The sequence below is a fragment of the Populus alba genome, chromosome 5 (assembly GCF_005239225.2).
Source record: "Populus alba chromosome 5, ASM523922v2, whole genome shotgun sequence".
Taxonomy (NCBI): Eukaryota; Viridiplantae; Streptophyta; class Magnoliopsida; order Malpighiales; family Salicaceae; genus Populus; species Populus alba.
Genome location: NC_133288.1, coordinates 9,272,234 through 9,291,042, shown reverse-complemented (window position 1 = coordinate 9,291,042; position 18,809 = coordinate 9,272,234). Strand labels below are relative to the sequence as shown.

The 18,809-nt window shown below is 31.7% G+C and overlaps 1 protein-coding gene and 1 pseudogene across 1 annotated transcript; both read left to right on the top strand.

The window, feature by feature from the left end:
* The first annotated feature begins 1,688 nt into the window (after positions 1-1,688).
* On the top strand, positions 1,689-4,764 carry LOC118030053 (DNA-(apurinic or apyrimidinic site) endonuclease 2-like; annotated as a pseudogene).
* Positions 4,765-15,824: 11,060 nt separating this feature from the next.
* On the top strand, positions 15,825-16,649 carry LOC118029850 (chaperone protein dnaJ 11, chloroplastic). Its single transcript, XM_035033795.2, has one exon. It carries the CDS (start codon positions 15,892-15,894, stop codon positions 16,309-16,311), a length of 420 nt encoding a protein of 139 aa, XP_034889686.1. The 5' UTR covers positions 15,825-15,891; the 3' UTR covers positions 16,312-16,649.
* Positions 16,650-18,809: the final 2,160 nt, after the last annotated feature.

Sequence of the window (18,809 nt, the reverse complement as noted above, 5' to 3'; positions counted from 1 at the left end):
ACTATGCAAAACCCAAACGACTTAGACTGGTAAGAATACCATCTTAAGAGCCTTGAGTTTGGTAGTCATGCCAAGTGGCTTGGATTTAGCATGGTTGCCAGACCTAAAACAGTTGGGTGTGGTAAAAACACTAGACGCAAGCTACTTTTTTTTTTTTTTCTGAGGCTAAAAATGTTATTGTATTATATATGAAAATTAAAAAAAAAAAACCTGAAATACCCTTTTTCAACAACTTATATTTTTTTTATCTTTGGGGTAAAGAAATATTTTTACAGTTACAAATATTATGAAAAGCCAAGAAAGCCCTTGGTCTACAATTTAAATTTTTATTGACTCTAGGGGTAAAAGAGTACTTTAATTATATTAAAAATTGAAAAAGCCGCATACACCCCAAACAATCTTCCAATGACTATTAAGTTGGATGAAAAGACTAAAATACCCCTAACCCAAATACTTAAATATAAGTCACTAAGGCTATGTTTGTTTCTAGGAAAGTCGTTTCCGAGAAACCACTTTCCAAACTTTCATGTGTTTATTTGCCATTAGAAAAGTTGGTCAATGGAAAATATTTTCCGAGTCAAAAGAAAATTTGGCTTAGTTTTCAAGAAAGTATTTTCCTTGAAAAATTTGGGCAAAAACACTTTCCGAAAGTTATGAAAAATTTAAAATGTCATATTATTTACTGATTATATCAAATTTGGTCCTCAAACTTTTGATTGCTATATATATATTTTGTTTTGAATATTTATTTTTCAATTTCACCTCTTAAAATTTAATTTTTATATTAACTTTGGTCCTCATTTTTAATTGTTTTTTGTTTTTTCCTTATCATTTTTTTATTGAAATTTTTTATTTATCAAATTTAGTCCTCATTCTTCTGATTGTTACTTATTTTATTTGAAATAATTTATGAAATGTTAACTATTATTATTTTAATTTCTCATCTTTCATTTTGTTTTATTTTTTAGATTTGATCTTTATTATTATTATTATTTTATTTGAGATAATTTATGAAATTATTTTTTTTTCAATTTCATTATCATTCAACCTTTTAATTTGTAAGATTTGCTCCTCATTATTTTAATAAACTTGAAAAAAAAAATATTAATAAATTATTTTCCAGCTCATTTTCCATGACATAACCAAACACCGGAAAGTATTTTCCAACTTATTTTTCATTACACTACCAAACATCAAAAAATAATTTGCTTTCCTGTAATTCATTTTCCAAAAGAAAACTACTTTCCAGCAAACAAACGGGGCCAATAAAATGCTAAGGTTTGGCAGTCATGTTGACCTAAGTGACTTGGGTTTGGCATGGCTACCAGACCCAAGCAAACAATAAATAAAGAGAGGATAATTATACACTTTAGTTGTCAGAAGAGAGAAAATAAAGAAAAAACACAAACAATCGCCGACGATAATCCAATCATGATATGTCTACACACATTGCACCATGTAGAAGAAGGCATAGTTGTACATCTAGTTAGATGACAAATGCTCAAATTTGATCACTAGAAAGCATTTCATGTCTCTTAAATGGTATTGGTGACGCCCACTCGTTGAGATGTGTATAACACATACCAATAACTTTTCAATTAAAAAATAAAAAATACAATATAAAAATATTAAAATATTAAAATACCCGTTATAATCCTTTTAATATATAATTTTACTATTTCAATTCACAATCACTATGTAGAGCTACCAAGAAATTCTCGCCCCATTTGACTTTCCTTATAATTTCACTCACAGGAAACGAAATTATGAAGCCAAGAAATAACATGAGATTTATTAATAGCTGATGGGTACGTGCCCTTTTTTTCTTGCACTCGAGCTAATGCTAAAGGCCTTACTGGGTACTCCGGTAAGGTGTTTGATCAATTGGTTCAATGAAATTCAAAATAAATTTTAAAATTCTGCAATTCTAATGATGATTTTTTGCTATCTTTACAGGGCTTGCAACATTTTGTCGTGTAAAGTCTGCTTTTTCGAGTTCCGAAGTGGCATTGCCGGTTGCGGCAGAGGAGGGTTTTACCAGGTTTGTTGATTGGTCTAAAAAAAGAAAAGGGCTTCAAGAGTTTGTCAAAGATGGGCTTGTCAAGGTTGATGGTGAAGGACGCTGTATTATTGTCGATCATGATCATTTTGCTGCGTTTTAATGTGTAGGAAGTTTGCATATGGGCCTCAAGCGGCGAGTGAAGATATGGAGAGAATTGAGTTTAAGATGAAGTTTTTTAAGATATTACAGGTAATTAACTTTGTTTTTTTTCCCCCTTGTCATTGGTGATTATGCATGAGTTGACATGAAGAGGTTTATAGTACATATCACGTTTGCTTTTTAGTCTTTGATGGTTAAGATCGAGTACAAGTTTTTAGTCTTTTTAAGCAGAGCTTGTCTATAATGCTATGACTATCTGGAGCAGTCTTAGTGTGTTGTAGCTTTGTACAAGTTTATAAAACTTTAACAGTCAATGCAAGCATTGAATATATTTATTTCTATTCTCCTCTTTGTAGATTTGGAAGATGGTTCAGGTCTATGCTAGTGCAGTCAGGTGGCCTTTTTTTTTTAATTTTTTCAGAGAAAAACATCCTGAACGGTTTAAAAATTCACTTGATTTGCATTTTGCGTGGTTTTAATTATTGATTTATAGGCTGAATTATACTTGGAGAGCAAGCAGAGATTTGCAGTTCTTATATAGATAGTGTTGTATTTTTCACTGTCCATGTTTACTAACCTCTTCATAACAAGAGTTCATCAATTCTTATCTCCTTTTGTTATTGACCAATAATCCTTCATATCCTTGCACATTATAAATTTTCGCGTTGCTAAAATTTTGTTTCCTCAGAGGGTATCTTTCTGATTGATTGAAGTTTCCATTGAGTAGTATATTTAAAAGTTCTTTTTTACTTGCATCATTATGAAGTCATTATATGTTTGCATCCTTTTCTTTGGGAATAACTTCATACCGAGTCCTAGTTTTTCCATCTTGAATTGTTCTGCAGAAGAGGAGCATGCATGTGCTGGTCATCGAGTACAGGTGCTGAACAATTTAATTTTGGGAGTAGGATTGACCATATTCTGTGCTGGACCATGCTTGCATCAAGAGCATGACCTGCAAGGCCATAATTTCTTGTCCTGCCATGTCAAGGAATGTGACATATTGACAGAGTATAAAGGCTGGAAACTTGGAGATACATCTAGGTATCATTCGATCCAGCTATATCTTGAATGTGGCAATGCCATGGAACCTCTCAGTTTTCTTTGTTGTCTGAACCTCTCGATGTTGTGTGCATGTTATATATGTTAGCTTGTTCATGTGTATACCAATGAGTCTGTCTGCGTACTGCAAACACCATAGCTTTCTTTACTTGGCTACACAGGTGGAAAGGAGGGTGGGGCATCAGATTGGAAGGCTCAGATCATGCTCCTGTTTATACAAGTTTGGAGGAATCCATGATATTCCCACACATAGCACTCCGCCTTTATCTGCCAGATATCTATCTGCCAATGATTCATGGTGTCCAGCAAACTCTTGGTATGACAATTTGTGTTCTAGATTATTATTTCTATTTATGTGCTCGATATCATCCTCCCCCCTTTTTTTTGTTTTCCTTCGGGAATTCTATTACTACATCTTTTCTTCTTTCAATTTTGTCCATGTATTAATCTCAAGTCCTTAACCTTGTGCAGTGACCTTGTTAATGATAAGGCAGGTTGCTACATGACTTCAATTCTGCAGGATATCAAGTTCATCTTCAGATGGAGATGCTACTGTACGGGTATGTAATTAAAGCATTAAAAGATCATTCAAGGGCTGCAGTATATTTTGCTAATCTACAAGTGCCTCATGTTCTTTGACCAAAGATTTGGATGGTGCCTTTTCGAAAACAGACATGAATTCACTGATGAGAATCAGGACCGTCCTAACACTACAGTGAAACTGCAAAGTCAGCACACCAAGTTGGTGCCTGTAGAGGGAACCCAGAAAAAAAAGCAAGAAAAAGTCGGTGTTTTCAGTTCTCTCTAAGATCTTTTTTCCAGAAAAGTCCCAACCTTAGCATTGTGGCTGAGAACTCTTCTACTAAAACATCACCTAGGCAAGCAGAACCAAACTCTAGAAATCACTCGAGTGATTCTCATGCAATGGATGATAAAAGCAGCAGTCCCAATTACTGCAAAGTGAATTCAAGGACAGTCTCTCAGGATCAAAATGAAGGAAATGATGGTTTGCTTGAGAGACAGAAAAATAGTAATCCTGTATGCAAGGGTCACAAGGAACCTTGTGTTGCTCGGATAGTAAAGAAACCAGGTCCTACTTTAGGCCGCAGGTTTTTTGCCTGTTATTCACCCTAATCCTTCTTCACATCCAATCATTCAATGATACGCATACATCCAACTATGTTGTAGTATACAAATCAAATGCATTTGGAACATTATAAGTTAAAATCATTTAGCATGTCCACAATGAAGCAATTCTTGTAAATGACCTGTCATTTGACCAACTTCTCTGGCCTTCTGTACTGTGCAGATTGTGGCAGATAGTGTTTGACCTCTCTGGTGATGCTCCTTTTCATTTCAAGTTCTTTTGGTCTTGTGGGGACCTGCATCCAATCCTGAAGCAAATTGAGGCTACTTCAAATGGGCTTCTTCCAAATCCAGGCACAAATGACTGCTTGTGACATTTTGTAAATAACTATTGCTGCAGTTTTTGTAAAACTTCCCTTCCCCATTCAACAATTTGTTCCCAGTCCTCTGTTCAATCGAAGGGCTTTAGGCTGTTCGGCAATTGCACCAGCTGAAGATGTTCTGCATCATCTAGTAGGCAAGTGAAAACTTGGAGCTTCTCTAGAACCATAGATGGTGGAAACAAATCCAAAAATTCCCATTGTTATCACATTCTATTTATTAAGAGAGAAGCATGGTAACCCTTAAGTTAGGCAGCGAGTAGGTATGGTAACAACGACTAGGTAGGGCCGTGCCATGACCCGTGCGCAAAATACAAAATACAAGTGCTTGTAAAAAAGCACAAATAACTTCAGAATTGGGTTTTTAACTCGATTGAGTATTAATCTAAATAATACAAATAAAAAATGTAACTATAATAAATAATTTGACAAAAAAACTAACAATGTAAAAAAAAAGACCTGAACTTATATAGTTTAATATGCAAAATTTTCAACTTGGTTGTGATATTGGGATAATTTTGTTAAAAACAAACTATAAATCATGAAACTTAATTGTTAAATAATTTAATGTTCAAGGTAAAATAAAAAAAATTATTTAAAAAAAAAGCAACGAAAAAATAGATTTGTGTCAACGCGGATCAATCTGTTAACCTCACGACCAAGAATATAGGATTGGGATAACCCAAAAAAATAAAGATAAAAAAAAAAAATCAATTTCCAATAAATCAAATATCTAAAGATGAAAGCAATTAAAAAAATTAATTTTAAAAAAAAAACCTAAAAAATCAATCAAATTCAACACGTGTTAACTTTTAAAACCAGTGACCTTAGTCAAGAGCCCGAAACCAACCCCATAAAAGGCAAGCCCTTAAAAAAAAAAAATTATAAATCAACAAAATAGTGAGGGATAAATTTGAAAAAAATGCAATAAAAAAAAAAGAAATACCAATACAAAAGATGAAGACTAAAATATAAAAATATTTTGAAATCAAATGATAAGGGATTAAATTGAAAACACATTTAATTAAAAAAAAATGAAAAAAATGAACAACAATAAAAAAAAAATGATCAAATTTGATATAAAAATTAAATAAATCAAATAATTAAAAATGAAATTGATCTTTTTTCAATTTTTTTATTTGTATTTAATGGGTTAAGTATTGAGTTACATTGTTTGTCTTCTTTTAGAAAAAAAATAAAATTATCATAATACCATGATTACTTTTATTTTTATTTGAATCATTTACCGTCATTGTTTATTTTTTATTATTAAATAAAAATAAAATTTATTTATTTAACTTAATTGGATATACAGCCTGAATCATGAAGTTTTATATATATTATATATAAACATGTTTACGGCACTTTAAACATTATTGTTTTTACATAAAAAGTAATCAACCCGTAACATAGCATGTGACCACACCTAGTTTGTCCTATAAGCAAATATGTCATGCTTTCCTTACAAATGCACGGCAAGTATAGTAATTATGCAAACGGATTCAAATCTGCAACGTCTCAAATCAAATTGGAAAAAAACAGCCTAGCCCAGAATATTTGACAACATAATTTATTTGTTAAATGCTTATTTTAATAAATTTGATTCTGGTCAGTTATGAACTCTGAAGGAAGCTGCGTGGAAACTTCACCAAGGGACTCTCATTTCTTGGCTGCCACTCAAGTCTCTTCCATAAATAATAACAATTAACAAGATTCTAGTTTCACCAACACCCCCATTAGCTTTTCACCATTGTAATGGATCAGATTCATCATTTTAGTCGACAGATGTTGAATGGTAATTTGCCAAGACAAGAGGAACAAGCAGACCAAGGAGGATCAATTGTAGGTATTGGCATTGCATCTGTTATGATAGTAATTCTTGTCGTTCTCATTTTTGTTTCCATCTGCAAGTGTTCTATCAGCTTAATCAACTTTCCTTCTAGTAATCAACAAAATCCAACAACATCCAACTCATGTTCCCGTGAATCTGATACACAAACCCACCATGAACTTGTAGCCCTCCCAGTTTTTGTCTTTGGAGAGCAAACACCGCCCACAGTCCCGACGGTGCCAGAATCATCATCATCTTCTTCTTCTCCTTTCGCGTTTTCTGATCAAAGCTGTGCAATTTGCTTGGATGATTATGCTCATGGAGAGTTCATAAGGGTCTTGCCTAGGTGTAAGCACACGTTCCATAAGGACTGCATCGATAACTGGCTATCATCAAGAACTTCAAGTTGTCCCATTTGTAGAGACCAAATCATAGACAAGAATGTGGAGTCTACAAGGATAGATTCTCCTTACATGGTGGAAAATGTTACTGGATCATTTACGTTGTTTCCTTTCAGCAATAGCCCGATACCCAACTGAACGGAGGAAATATGTTTCTTCTTTTTTCCTGGTTTGATTGTGAATTATGATAGTCTGATAGGTGTAATTCATCAAAAAAATTTTGTCATTAATGAGGTTTGATTGAATAAAAATCTCAACTTCTAGCGAGTTCTGTTCTAATAAACCTCGCACACCAACTGCCCTGTGAACACAAGTTTGATGATTATGCTCATGAAATTTTTGTCATTACTCAGTTATTTTAAGTTTCTTAAGGGCATTTTTTGAGCCATGTAATGTAGCCTACCAAAGGACTTTACCAAATATTTTAGTTAGTTAACACATAGGGTTTCATATTTCTTTTGTTTCGGGTGAATTAAGAGATAAATTTCATTTGCTAATTGACCCGATGTGGAATCTCACGCTGCTGATTCCTTTTTGTATCCCAAAAGAAGATTTCTAGCAAAGCAAGCCCATATGCTAACGAGCCATCGTGCTGGGCGGCCCTTGGAGTCGGCCCATATTGAAATACTCTACAACTTCTTAACAAGATAAAGCCCGTGATTTGTCCGAATTAAGGTTAACTTAACTTAAGTCAAGGCTTAGGCAAACCTTATTGACGTCGAGAATTAGAAGCTTGGTCACGCTAAGGTGTAATTTCCCATCTCTCTCTCTCCGTCTTATCTGACACGTCTTTCAAAGTTTGCGGCGCCTAATGTGTTAATATTTTTAAAAAAAAATTTAAAATATTATTTAACTATTAAATTACATTATCATCCTCAATTAAATATACAATAATTAAAAAAAAAACATAGGTTAAAAAACCCTAACATCCCTGACCTCAATTACTTCCATTTATTGGATTCAACCCCATTACTTATATTTATTGGATTCATGTGTAATTTGACTATTTATAAAAAAAATTAAAATATTGAAATATCCCTATCACTACTGGGTTGATTTTTTTTATCCTTAGATATATTTTTGTTATTAAAAATATTGAATAGACAAAAATACCATCAACCAAATATATAATAACTAATAAGATGTGTAAAAATACAAAAACATTATATGCTTCAAGACAAGTCTTTTTTTTTTTTTGGAAAGGTCATAGACGTCGTTTAACTATTATAGTGAATAATGGATTGTCTATGTGGCTACAATGAACCCCCTTCCTTTTCAATTGTTTTTGTTTAACAGTTTAATCATCGTCGTTGTCTACTATTATCGTATCTTGTCCTTGGCAAATAAAAATTTTACCATTTAACTATATCCGTATTTTTTTTGTCTTGGTATTGATACACACTACATAGATCCTATTTGTGAATAGCTATGCCAAATATTCTACATCTAGTTACCTATTATATTTAATAAATAGACTACATCTAATACATTTAGATTTATATAATACATTTAATTTATAGAATATTTTTATATATTTGATTTTTTATTCTATTTTATTTGAATAGAATTGAAATTTATATTCATTTAGAATTTATTAAAATATAATTTAGAATTTCTTAGAATTAATTATTCTAAATTATAATTTAGAATGATCTACCAATATTATTATTATTCAAATAACAAAAGATATAAACTTGATTTGAAGGAAAAATTAAAGACCATAAAAATTAAAAAAAAAAATTGACTAAAGGACAAAAGAAAACATAAAAAACCAAAAGAAAAAGGACCAAATCAAAATTAATATTATTCTTGTTAAAAAATAAATAAAAAACATGATATGAGGGATAAAATTGAAAACCATAAAAACTCTGAAAAAAAAGTAAAGGGAAAAAAAAAAGAAATCAAGAGTAAAAGGACCAAATTAAAAATATTACTTATACAAATTAAAATTGAAGGATTAAATTAAAAAAAAATAAAATAAAACTTTAACACAAGGAAAAAGGACAGATAAAAAATCAAAACTCAAAGAACTGAAACTAAAACATCAACAACAATAAGGATCAGAGTTGATTTTCTAGGGTAGGAGAGAGAAATGAAGGGGAAAAGAAAGAAAGAAAAACTCGCTAGTAAAAAACGGACCACCTTTAGTAGACACACATCAGCGAAAAACCAACCACCTTTAGTAGACACACACTACCAATAAAGGAAATGGAAATAAAGGAGAACCAAATGAGACGATGAAAACTCATTTTTCACCACCGGGAGATGCCACACGCACTGTCTAAAGTGTGTTGCATCTCCCACACGCTAGCAACTTTTTGCCTTTAAAAATTATAAATTAAATCATAAATTACGTTACTACCCTTAACCAAACAAACATTTACAATAAAAATGAGAGAAAAAGACACCAATACCTCTATATCAATGGCTTAATTTTTTTGTCCTTAAGGTCATATACATAATCTTATAGGATGCTAAAAAAAGAAAAAGACAACAACACTCATGTCGTACAATGTTAGTTTTTTATTTTTTATTTTTATACCAGAGATATTTTGATTCTTTTATTGTTCATAAATATATTGAATAGACAAAAATATCTCCAAGCAAATTCATAATGCCTAATGAACCAAAGGTAATCAATTTGTTTTTTGAAGGAAAAAAAAAAAAGTCACCACATTGTAGTGGTGAATAAGAAAATGTGAGAGAGGCTACAATGAATTCTCCTTTTGTTTTAGTTGTTTTTTTTTATTTTTATATATCTAATGATTTTTATATCATTGTTTTAGTGAAAGATTTTTTAGTTAAAGACTAACTATAGTTTATTACTCTGAATAGTAATTTCACCTATTTGGTAAACCAATAAAAATAATTATTTTTCTTATCTTTCTTTGCAACATGACATTATCTTTTTTTTATTTATTATTATTATTATTATTATTATTATCTTTTTAGATAGCTTTTTATAGGATGTTCCTTGTATCCCTACTTGTTTTATAATCTTTTAAAATTTGATTGTTCCTTGTAAGCCATTTTTGACATTTCAAATTAACACACGTAAAAGAACTTATTTGAGTTATATTTTTCACCATCTCGCTTTCCATATAGGTTAAACTTATTGGTCCAGAATTAAATGAAAATAAAAGGAAAGGGTCAAATTGACCATTCGATCCTTATTTTAAAAAGGTCTCGAAACCAAAGCCAATACAACTAGTTTTTATCCCTCTTGATAAGAGAGATCCCTAAGATATGTTGTTTTCCTTTTTTATTACCACAATATCTTCTTGTATAGTTGTAGGATATTACTTTGCTTATTTTTATTTACTCTTTCCTATTATCTAGGATTATATAGTTGTAACTATTATATATAATGAAAAGGCATCTCCTTAACATGGCAAAGAGGTTTTCTACCATATACTGTTGTTTTTTAAACACTTTTATTATATCAAAGCTTGGTTGCAGATCGTTACCATGGTTAGTTCATCTTCTTAGTGTTGTAGTTTTCTGCGCAACACAATGGTGCATATGTTCACTATTAAACTTACCTCCTCTAATTACTTGTTATGGAGAAATCAATTTTTTTTTCAATTAAGTCTTTAATTAAATTAATTAAAAGTTTAATTAAGTTTTTAAGCTTAATTAATTCTTCTAATTTTGGTCAAGTTGCATTTCAACCTTTACTTTTTTTTTTCTTCTGTTAAGTCTTTCTCCGGCTCTTCGTGTCAAAATATCTAAATATGATTATTTTAGTATCTTGTAGCTTAATAGTTTATCTCCTCATGTCCTGAAAATATTTAATTTTAGATTTTAATTTTTTTTGTAAATGGTTTTTATATTTTAGATATGAACTTCATAATCTTTAGTTTATAAAAATTTCATTTTATGTTTTTTGAACGTCTTTATATGTAAGTTTGTTTCATTCTTTATATTCAAAATCCTCTAGTATTTTGGTTGGTTTCAGATCTAGAAATACCTTCCTCATTTTCACTTAAATGAAATTTTTATCTATCTAAATAATAATAATAAAAATAACTACCTCAGAAAATAAAAAGAAAAAAGCAAGCCCAGTAAGCTCACCAAGAAGTGAGCCCAATTAATATATTGAGTTCACCATTTATCATTTGACCCATAGTATTATTAATTTGATTTATTTGTCAATATATTATTGATTTATGTATTTCTTTGATTTTTAGAGTTTGTTCTATGATTTTTAATAATTTCTTTAGAGATTTTACATCACCCTAAATCCCCCCCCTTTTTTTTTTTACTTAATTCACATTTGCACAAGTGTGTAGATGGTAATATATAAAACACAGCCAAGGTGAATCGAATCAAACCAAGATTCCATAGAAAAATGCACTCGGCAACAAGCTAGAATGAGTTAAAAGCAATAATAGAAGAGATTATAATATTTTTGTTTTGTTCTTTGATAATATATAGAAGAGATTATAAAATAATCCCAATCAAAATGCTCCCACATGATCCACATATAAAAATAGAGAGGCAGCTTTTAAATCTTTTTTTAGCCATCCTTTTCCATTGGCTAGCCAAAACATAGACATGAACATCAAATTATTGTTTATGTCTGTATTCCATTTGTGGTCATTTCTTAGTTTATTAACAAAATTATATTGATTCCTTAACTTAATTTAAATTCATGTGAATGGCTGCCTAAGGATTAACATGAACAAAAAGAATATGTGTATACTGTTACTGATAGGGACTTAACATTTACATGAAAAGTCTGCGCTTGAATTATAATTTTCCAAAGCAAAATGATGATCGCGGCTATACGTTGTCGAGGGAGGACAAGAGATTTAGGGATAGAAATCAAGATAAATCGAGGAAAAAACAGTGACACTTTGATGCACAAAACTAATTCATTGCCGACAATGAAACGTGGAGGAGACAACAAGATAATCTTAGGGTTTATGTCGCTTTCATGGAACTATTACCATCGTGGATTCTTGGATATGTACATGTTTGAATGACTTGGAAGATTGCCACTCAAAACAAATATTAATACCATTAATTTTTCTCTAGACAATGGCACCCTTTTATATATATATATATATATAAAATTGATTTATGTGAGTTGTATAGTCATAGTACATTTTTTTTTTATAGCTTTTATATAATAGTATTTTCGCGTAGTTTGAAGGAAAACATATATGTATTACTAAAATTGAATGATTTTACCCCTTTTTTTTTCTTCAATTAAACTGGCTTTTTGGAGGGCAACATGATTTGATCGAACATAAGAATCTATTGAAAACAGAAAACACAATAGCAAGGATGGGACCGCACCCAAATTGTAGCGCCAACTGGTTCTTGTCCTGAGAATAATCCGGGCCGGGAGTGCCCCTTGAAAGAAAGTGACAGAGTCCATGGGAATCTGTTTCTTGGAGTTAGGTTTTTGGTGACTCTTGCTTACTCCTTAAGGCTGTTTGAAATTCATTCCTCTAGTTCAATTATTTTACAGAAATACAACATCAAATGACATGGAGATCCCATCCTCAACTTGATATATAAAACAGCTCATCACACTGGATCTTTATATGTATATATATATATAAGAATTAAATTATTGTTTTGGAGAATATTTATCATTAGTCTTCCAATAATAATTAGGCTAGCCAACCAATGTGCTATCTTCTTTCTTTTTCTTTTTTCAGTAAAAACTAATATTATTAATATCAGCCACAACAAAAGATTAATTTAACCATCACAATAATTAAAGAAGAGGCTAAATTTGACAAACTCTTACAAGGAGAATAAACGAGTGTCCGTCTTTTTTTGGACTGCTTTAAGTTTAAATTATACCAAATAAATTTGGAAAGAGGTTAAAAATACTTGACACAAATAAACCACATTGTATATTAAGGTAAATTCACAAATATAATGTACTTGATAAAAATCAAATATGAGAAATTAAAGTTCTTAATACAAGTATTAAACACCACATGCCCAAAAATATTCATAGAGGACCACTACTCCCTACCAGGGATAAGCCTTCTATTAATATTTTTCAGGCTCCTCAGCTAGGTACTCGTCATAAGTAGCAATTACAACTTGAACTGGGTAAATATGGGCACAGTTAAGGACAAAAATAGGATGAAATACAATTGATAAGTCAACTATTGTTCCCATTGACATGTTATAGAAGTGAAGGTTGGCTATGGATGCAAATACCTTATATGTAATGGACACATTCAAGGCCAATATTGTTGGGTTTTCTGAAACAAAGAGAAGAGAAGGAGAATAAGAATGCAGGCCTAGCCAGGTCCCACGTGCCTAACCAAGGACAATAATTTTGAGTTTTCTAAAACATATAAATACAATGAAAACAATAATTAAAATAAACATATTTACATGTTGTTTAGAATTTATGTATAGAAATCATCTAGGAGGTTGCTCAATGGTAAAAGCTTGGAACTAAAAGATTTACTCTTCCTATAGTCTCAGGTTCGAGTCTTGTGATTGTTAATATGATGGCCACTAGAGGCTTACATGGTCGTTTAACTTCAGGGCCCGTGGGATTAGTCGAGATACACGCAAGTTGACCTAGACACCCACATTAATAAAAATAATAATAATAATAATAATTTGTGCTAAGGTTATCTAAAAAATATTTTTTCTTCTAAGATTTGATCAACTCTTCAAAATATTAATTTATATTTGAAAATAAAATGTATTGTCTAATAAAGTGTTATGGTCCTTCAAATAAAAAAAATGTCATATGCAGTTTGATTTAATTTTTTAGTAACCAATTTCTTAATATAATTAGTATTCATTCATTAAGTATTTTCTAATTTGGACATTTGAGCATGAAATATATTAGATATGTCAAATCATGTTTTTTTTCTCAACATTATAATCGTTATTGATCATTTGAAAAAAAAAAATTAAAACCTTTTCAAATCTTATTTTACCTTATACAAGAACTCACAATTAATATTATTTAAGAGCATGTAAAATATTTTTTTTTCTAAACCATCTAGGAAAATAAAAGCTCTCTTGATTACTCAAATATCTTCATATAGTTTATGTTATATTTAATATCTATCTATTTATTATCCTTGATTAAAATAGTATGTAATTAGGATCAAAATATATCATTTTTATATAAGATAACTTAATAATTTTAAGTCTAATGATTATTTTATATAGTTATTACAAGAGCCTTTACATACACAAAAGTAATTTTTTCCCTTGAAATTCTTATGTGGGTCAGTTTAATATATATTTTTATTTAATAAATACATATATATTAGTTTTAGATACTCCTCGTATCTTAACTTATATAAACAAATATTTCATTTAATAAAAGAAAGAAATAAAAACCTCTTTTGAACGAGAAAGAAGAGGTAGTTAATTAGAAATAATAATAAACACTTCGTTGATGATTTAGAATGCAGTAAAAGAAGATTTCATAAATCTCTTAATTTTAATATAAATGATTTGTTTTTAAATATTAGACCATAAAAATACTGGACTTAGATTCATTGTGTAAAAGTTTGTCCCAAGGAAATGACATGACTATAAAATGAAGAAAAATATACACTAACAATTTGTAAAAAAAAAATTAAAAAAAAATGTAAGATGACCTCAAAAGATTTCAAAATGAAAAGGCGTAGAAATTCCAAGGGGAGAAAATAAAATAAAATAAAAAACAACGCCCATGAAACCAGGTTAAGAAAGTATGATATTATGATGCTCTGACCGGAAGAAAGAAACATCGGAGGCGGAATTCTACATTCAAACATCAAAGATTGGAAAAAAAAAGAAGAACGTGGATTCTTCGGTCATACAACATTATAGATGGTTTAATCAACAGAATTATGTCTGCTTTGAAAGATTCCATGATATTTGGAATGCTACGTCTCCAAGAACTGTTTCTGCTTCCAATTTCAAATTCTCTATTTACAATTAAATGAAGATTGGAGGCGGCGAAAAACAAATGTTCTTATGGGGTATCTTTCAGGAGTAGGAAGGAGTCGGAGGAAGAAGAAGAAGTATACCGCCACTGTTATATGGTCTGTGCGCTGGATTCATTTATTACGTCGAGACAAAACCTGTGCTGCATGAGAAATTAAATTAATTAATTACTGCTACCTTTTTTTTACTCTTTAAGTTTTGCCATTGAATGTGCAACCTAATAATGATAAAGATCTAAATGGATTTCGAATGGGCTCGTCTTGTAGAGAAGAAGAAGAAGAAGAAGAATTATGGTTCATGAATCCAGTATTAGCAAGTTTAGGTGGTAACCGAGTGTTTTTTTTTATAATAATACGGTGTAGGATACTTTTTAATTGTAAATGAATTTGAATAATTTTTTTTGAAAAATTTTTTTTTTATTTTTAATATTAGTATATTAAAATTATAAAAAAAAAACATTTTAAAAATACATGTTTTTTCAATGAAAAAAAATTTAAAATGCATTTAAAAAAAATCTATCACAATAACATTCCGACAAATAAAAATTGAATATCTTTGCTGTTTTAAAATAAAATTTCATATTTCACAATTCTATTTTAAGTGTTGCTAAATAGATATAAATACATCATCACACTAATTCTGTCCTTCGCAGTTTTTTCAATAAATTCAATTGTTGCTTCAAATATCCTTGTTGTCATCTGCCAAGCAAAGGGCATAATTGGATAGAAGAAGACGAAGACGAAGACGACGAATAAGAAGACATAGACCCATCACTGCCATTACACATTCAAGATTTTGCCCTCTCCCTCACCCCCACAAACTGAAAAAAATCAAAATATCAAATTGGACAAGTCATTGTTTGCTGAGTCATTCCCAGACCTCAAAACTCACCCAAACACATAATAACAGATAAGCATATATATATATATATATGACTTAACCATAGTTAATTAATCTCAAACCCACCTCTATAAAAATCCCAGTAACCCATCTTCCCTTTCAAAACCCATAAACCACAGCACTCTGTACCATACCATGCTCTCTCCCTGTCTCTCCACTTCTGCTCCTCCACGTGTAACATTCAAGCGACCGTTAGTAACAAACAGCACCACCACCACTCTCCCGCGGCCAAATCTGTCTTTCAAGAAACCTCAAGGCATGGCCTCATCTTTGTACGAGATTCTAAGGGTTCCGGTGGGGGCAACAAACCAGGAGATCAAGACTGCTTACCGGAGACTGGCCAGGACTTACCACCCTGACGTGGTTGCCGAGGACCGGAAAGACACGTCTGCTGACGAGTTTATGAAGTTACACGCTGCCTATTCAACTCTATCAGACCCGGAAAAGCGGGCTGTATATGATAGTAAGCTATTTATAAGGAAGCAGCGGCCATTGACCACCGTGGGGTTTTCGGGCTATAGTGGCCGGACATGGGAAACTGATCAGTGTTGGTAGCCCAATGTGACGAATGAAAAGATTTTAGTAGCAATCGATCAGAAATGCAAAACCCGATCAGTCATGAATATACAACACTAGCCGTGTTCAAACATGGCTTTCAACAAGATGAGGGAGATGCTGAGCAAGATGGCGCCAACTGTTTCTGCTTCCTTAATCGCGACTGATGCTATCAACTGTCGTATTAATTAGTTTGTAGATATTATATAATATTGCAAGTATACATGAGCAAAAAGTAATACAAACAAAGCTTGTAAGATTGAGTACAGTACTTGGAGGCATATCTTGTGTAACTGGAGATTATTAAAGTAATTTTCTACAAGAGCTGAAATTGTGTAGAGCGTGTTCAGTAACAGAGTTTTGCTCTGTTTTTTCAAGAAAAATAAAAGGAAAAAAAAACATGGAAAATAGCCCAATGTCATGAACATATATGTATAGATTCATCTCTCTGAGTTCTTCTGCCCCAACTTCTCTTATCCTCTGCGCAGCAGTTCTCTTCTTGACAAAAGAGAGGAGTTTGAAGACATCTGGGCAGTCGTTATTTCCAAAGTAAGAGGAATTGGAGGTAGCTCCAGCAGAAAAGCAAAAGGGAAAGTGACCCAGGAAGCAGGTGTGATTAATTTTGTAGCTCCAGTAGAAAATCACCCCTTTCTCTTAAAATCAACGTATATCTCTGTTTATTTTAATGTTGTAGCCCAGTAGAGAGCGAGTTTTTCTTTAGAAAACGACGTAGCAAACTTGAATGCTCGTGAGCTTGATCCCACACGGCACCTTGAGGAAAGATTGATTGCCATCTCGTTAAGTTGCTTCACCCAATCTAGTCAAATCACAGGCCTCCTATTCCTCAGCAAGCAACGTTAATTTAAGGTCAAATGATGTCCTGAAACAGGTGGGTCTTGCTTTAGCCAAGATGTGCATCGGCGGTGGTGTATTTACATGTGAAATGACAGCGGTCCAATTCTGTTCAATTATTAAGCTCCAGAAACAATATATTATATGCCATGCAAGTATTTGATAATCTTGTTCTTTGTTCTTGGATAATCTTGTTTTTTTTCTCTATGAAATTAGTTCGCTTGATTAAAATTAGTAATTTATGGCTATTGATAATACCCTGCTGTTAGGGTTGCAGGTCAATGCCAAGTTGAGGAAATATATGGCTGTTGACAAGTGGTGGTATGAGCTAGCATTGTTAGTTAAAGCTGTTAGCTGTTGCTGAGAAATTAAGTTTACATTTTGGCTGAAAAAATTCTAATTCTTTATTGGAGAAGAAAGACCAGGAAAAAAAAATAGAATAAAATTGTATTATGTTACTGAACACACACCGTAGTTATTCTGTAAACCATTTTTTAATTGCATTAAGTTCAGGAGGAAAAGAGGCTCGAATACATGGCAATCAATTTGGCTAGTTACGTCGGAGATGTGCCCATTTGAATATCGGAGGAGCCAAGTGGGGGTGCCTTCATCGGAAGTGCCACTGCAACTTGCAATATTTGACTTAATTCTGCCTCTGGACGAGTGTTTTAGGTTTCAGATTATGACAGAAAGGCAGGCAAATGGCCTATCAGCTGAGCCAGGGTGTGCCAGTAGCTTGCCACAAGCATTTATGGCGACTTTTCCAGATGGCAGATGGCTTCTTGAAAAGACAAACCTCTGCCTCAGGAATTCAGATAAGTTTGAGCCACTTTGTCAAAAGAAATAATCAACTGTAGAAAATGAAAAGCTAATAGATAGCAGGAGAAAGGGACGGGCGGACGGAAGCAGGATCACTCAACTGGCACCCTCAATCTGCGTGTGTTAGTGGCAGTCACAGGCGCTTCCATTTGCAGGTCAAGTTGAACCTATTGGAAGAAACTTTTTAATTCATATATTCTCAAGCTGACGACGACGCCAGACATTAGTATATGGGAGAAGATTATACATATAGAGGAGGAATTAATTTCTATAGTTTGGACAGGAATTTGATGCTAATAAGAGTCTCGTGGTCTTCAACTTATTATTTTCCTCTTCAATGTATGAATTAACAGAACATATAAAAACGCCTTTTCAAAAAATACCATAGAGTTTATTGTGTACATAGACATAAAAAAAAAAAAAAAAAAAAAACTATTCATTATTATACTGAAATTACACTTTCATTCTTTGAATAAAATTTTGTTTGTCTTGGTTTTGGGGCTGGTTTTATCTTCTTCAAAAGCCAATTATTCATTAAATATCTATTTTTTATATTTTTTTTAACAATATAATACTTATTTACCCTCCACGTTCAAAAACATTTGAACAGGTAACCAAGAGTATTTATTAATTTATGTTTTTCACAAAAGTATACATTGACTTTTATACCCTTAAAGTCAAAAAAACAAAAAATTTGAGTTCAAGTGTGATTTTATCTTTACACATGGTTTTTTTTTTTTTTGTTAATACTAGAACCATGAAAGGTGTTTTTGACTTTTTTACTTTCAATAATTAATTTTTTAATCAAAAAACTATAAGGATGTGCG

Coding starts and splice junctions, on each gene's coding strand:
- LOC118029850 (XM_035033795.2), top strand. CDS start 15,892: ATGCTCTCTCCCTGTCTCTCCACTTCTGCTCCTCCACGTGTAACATTC.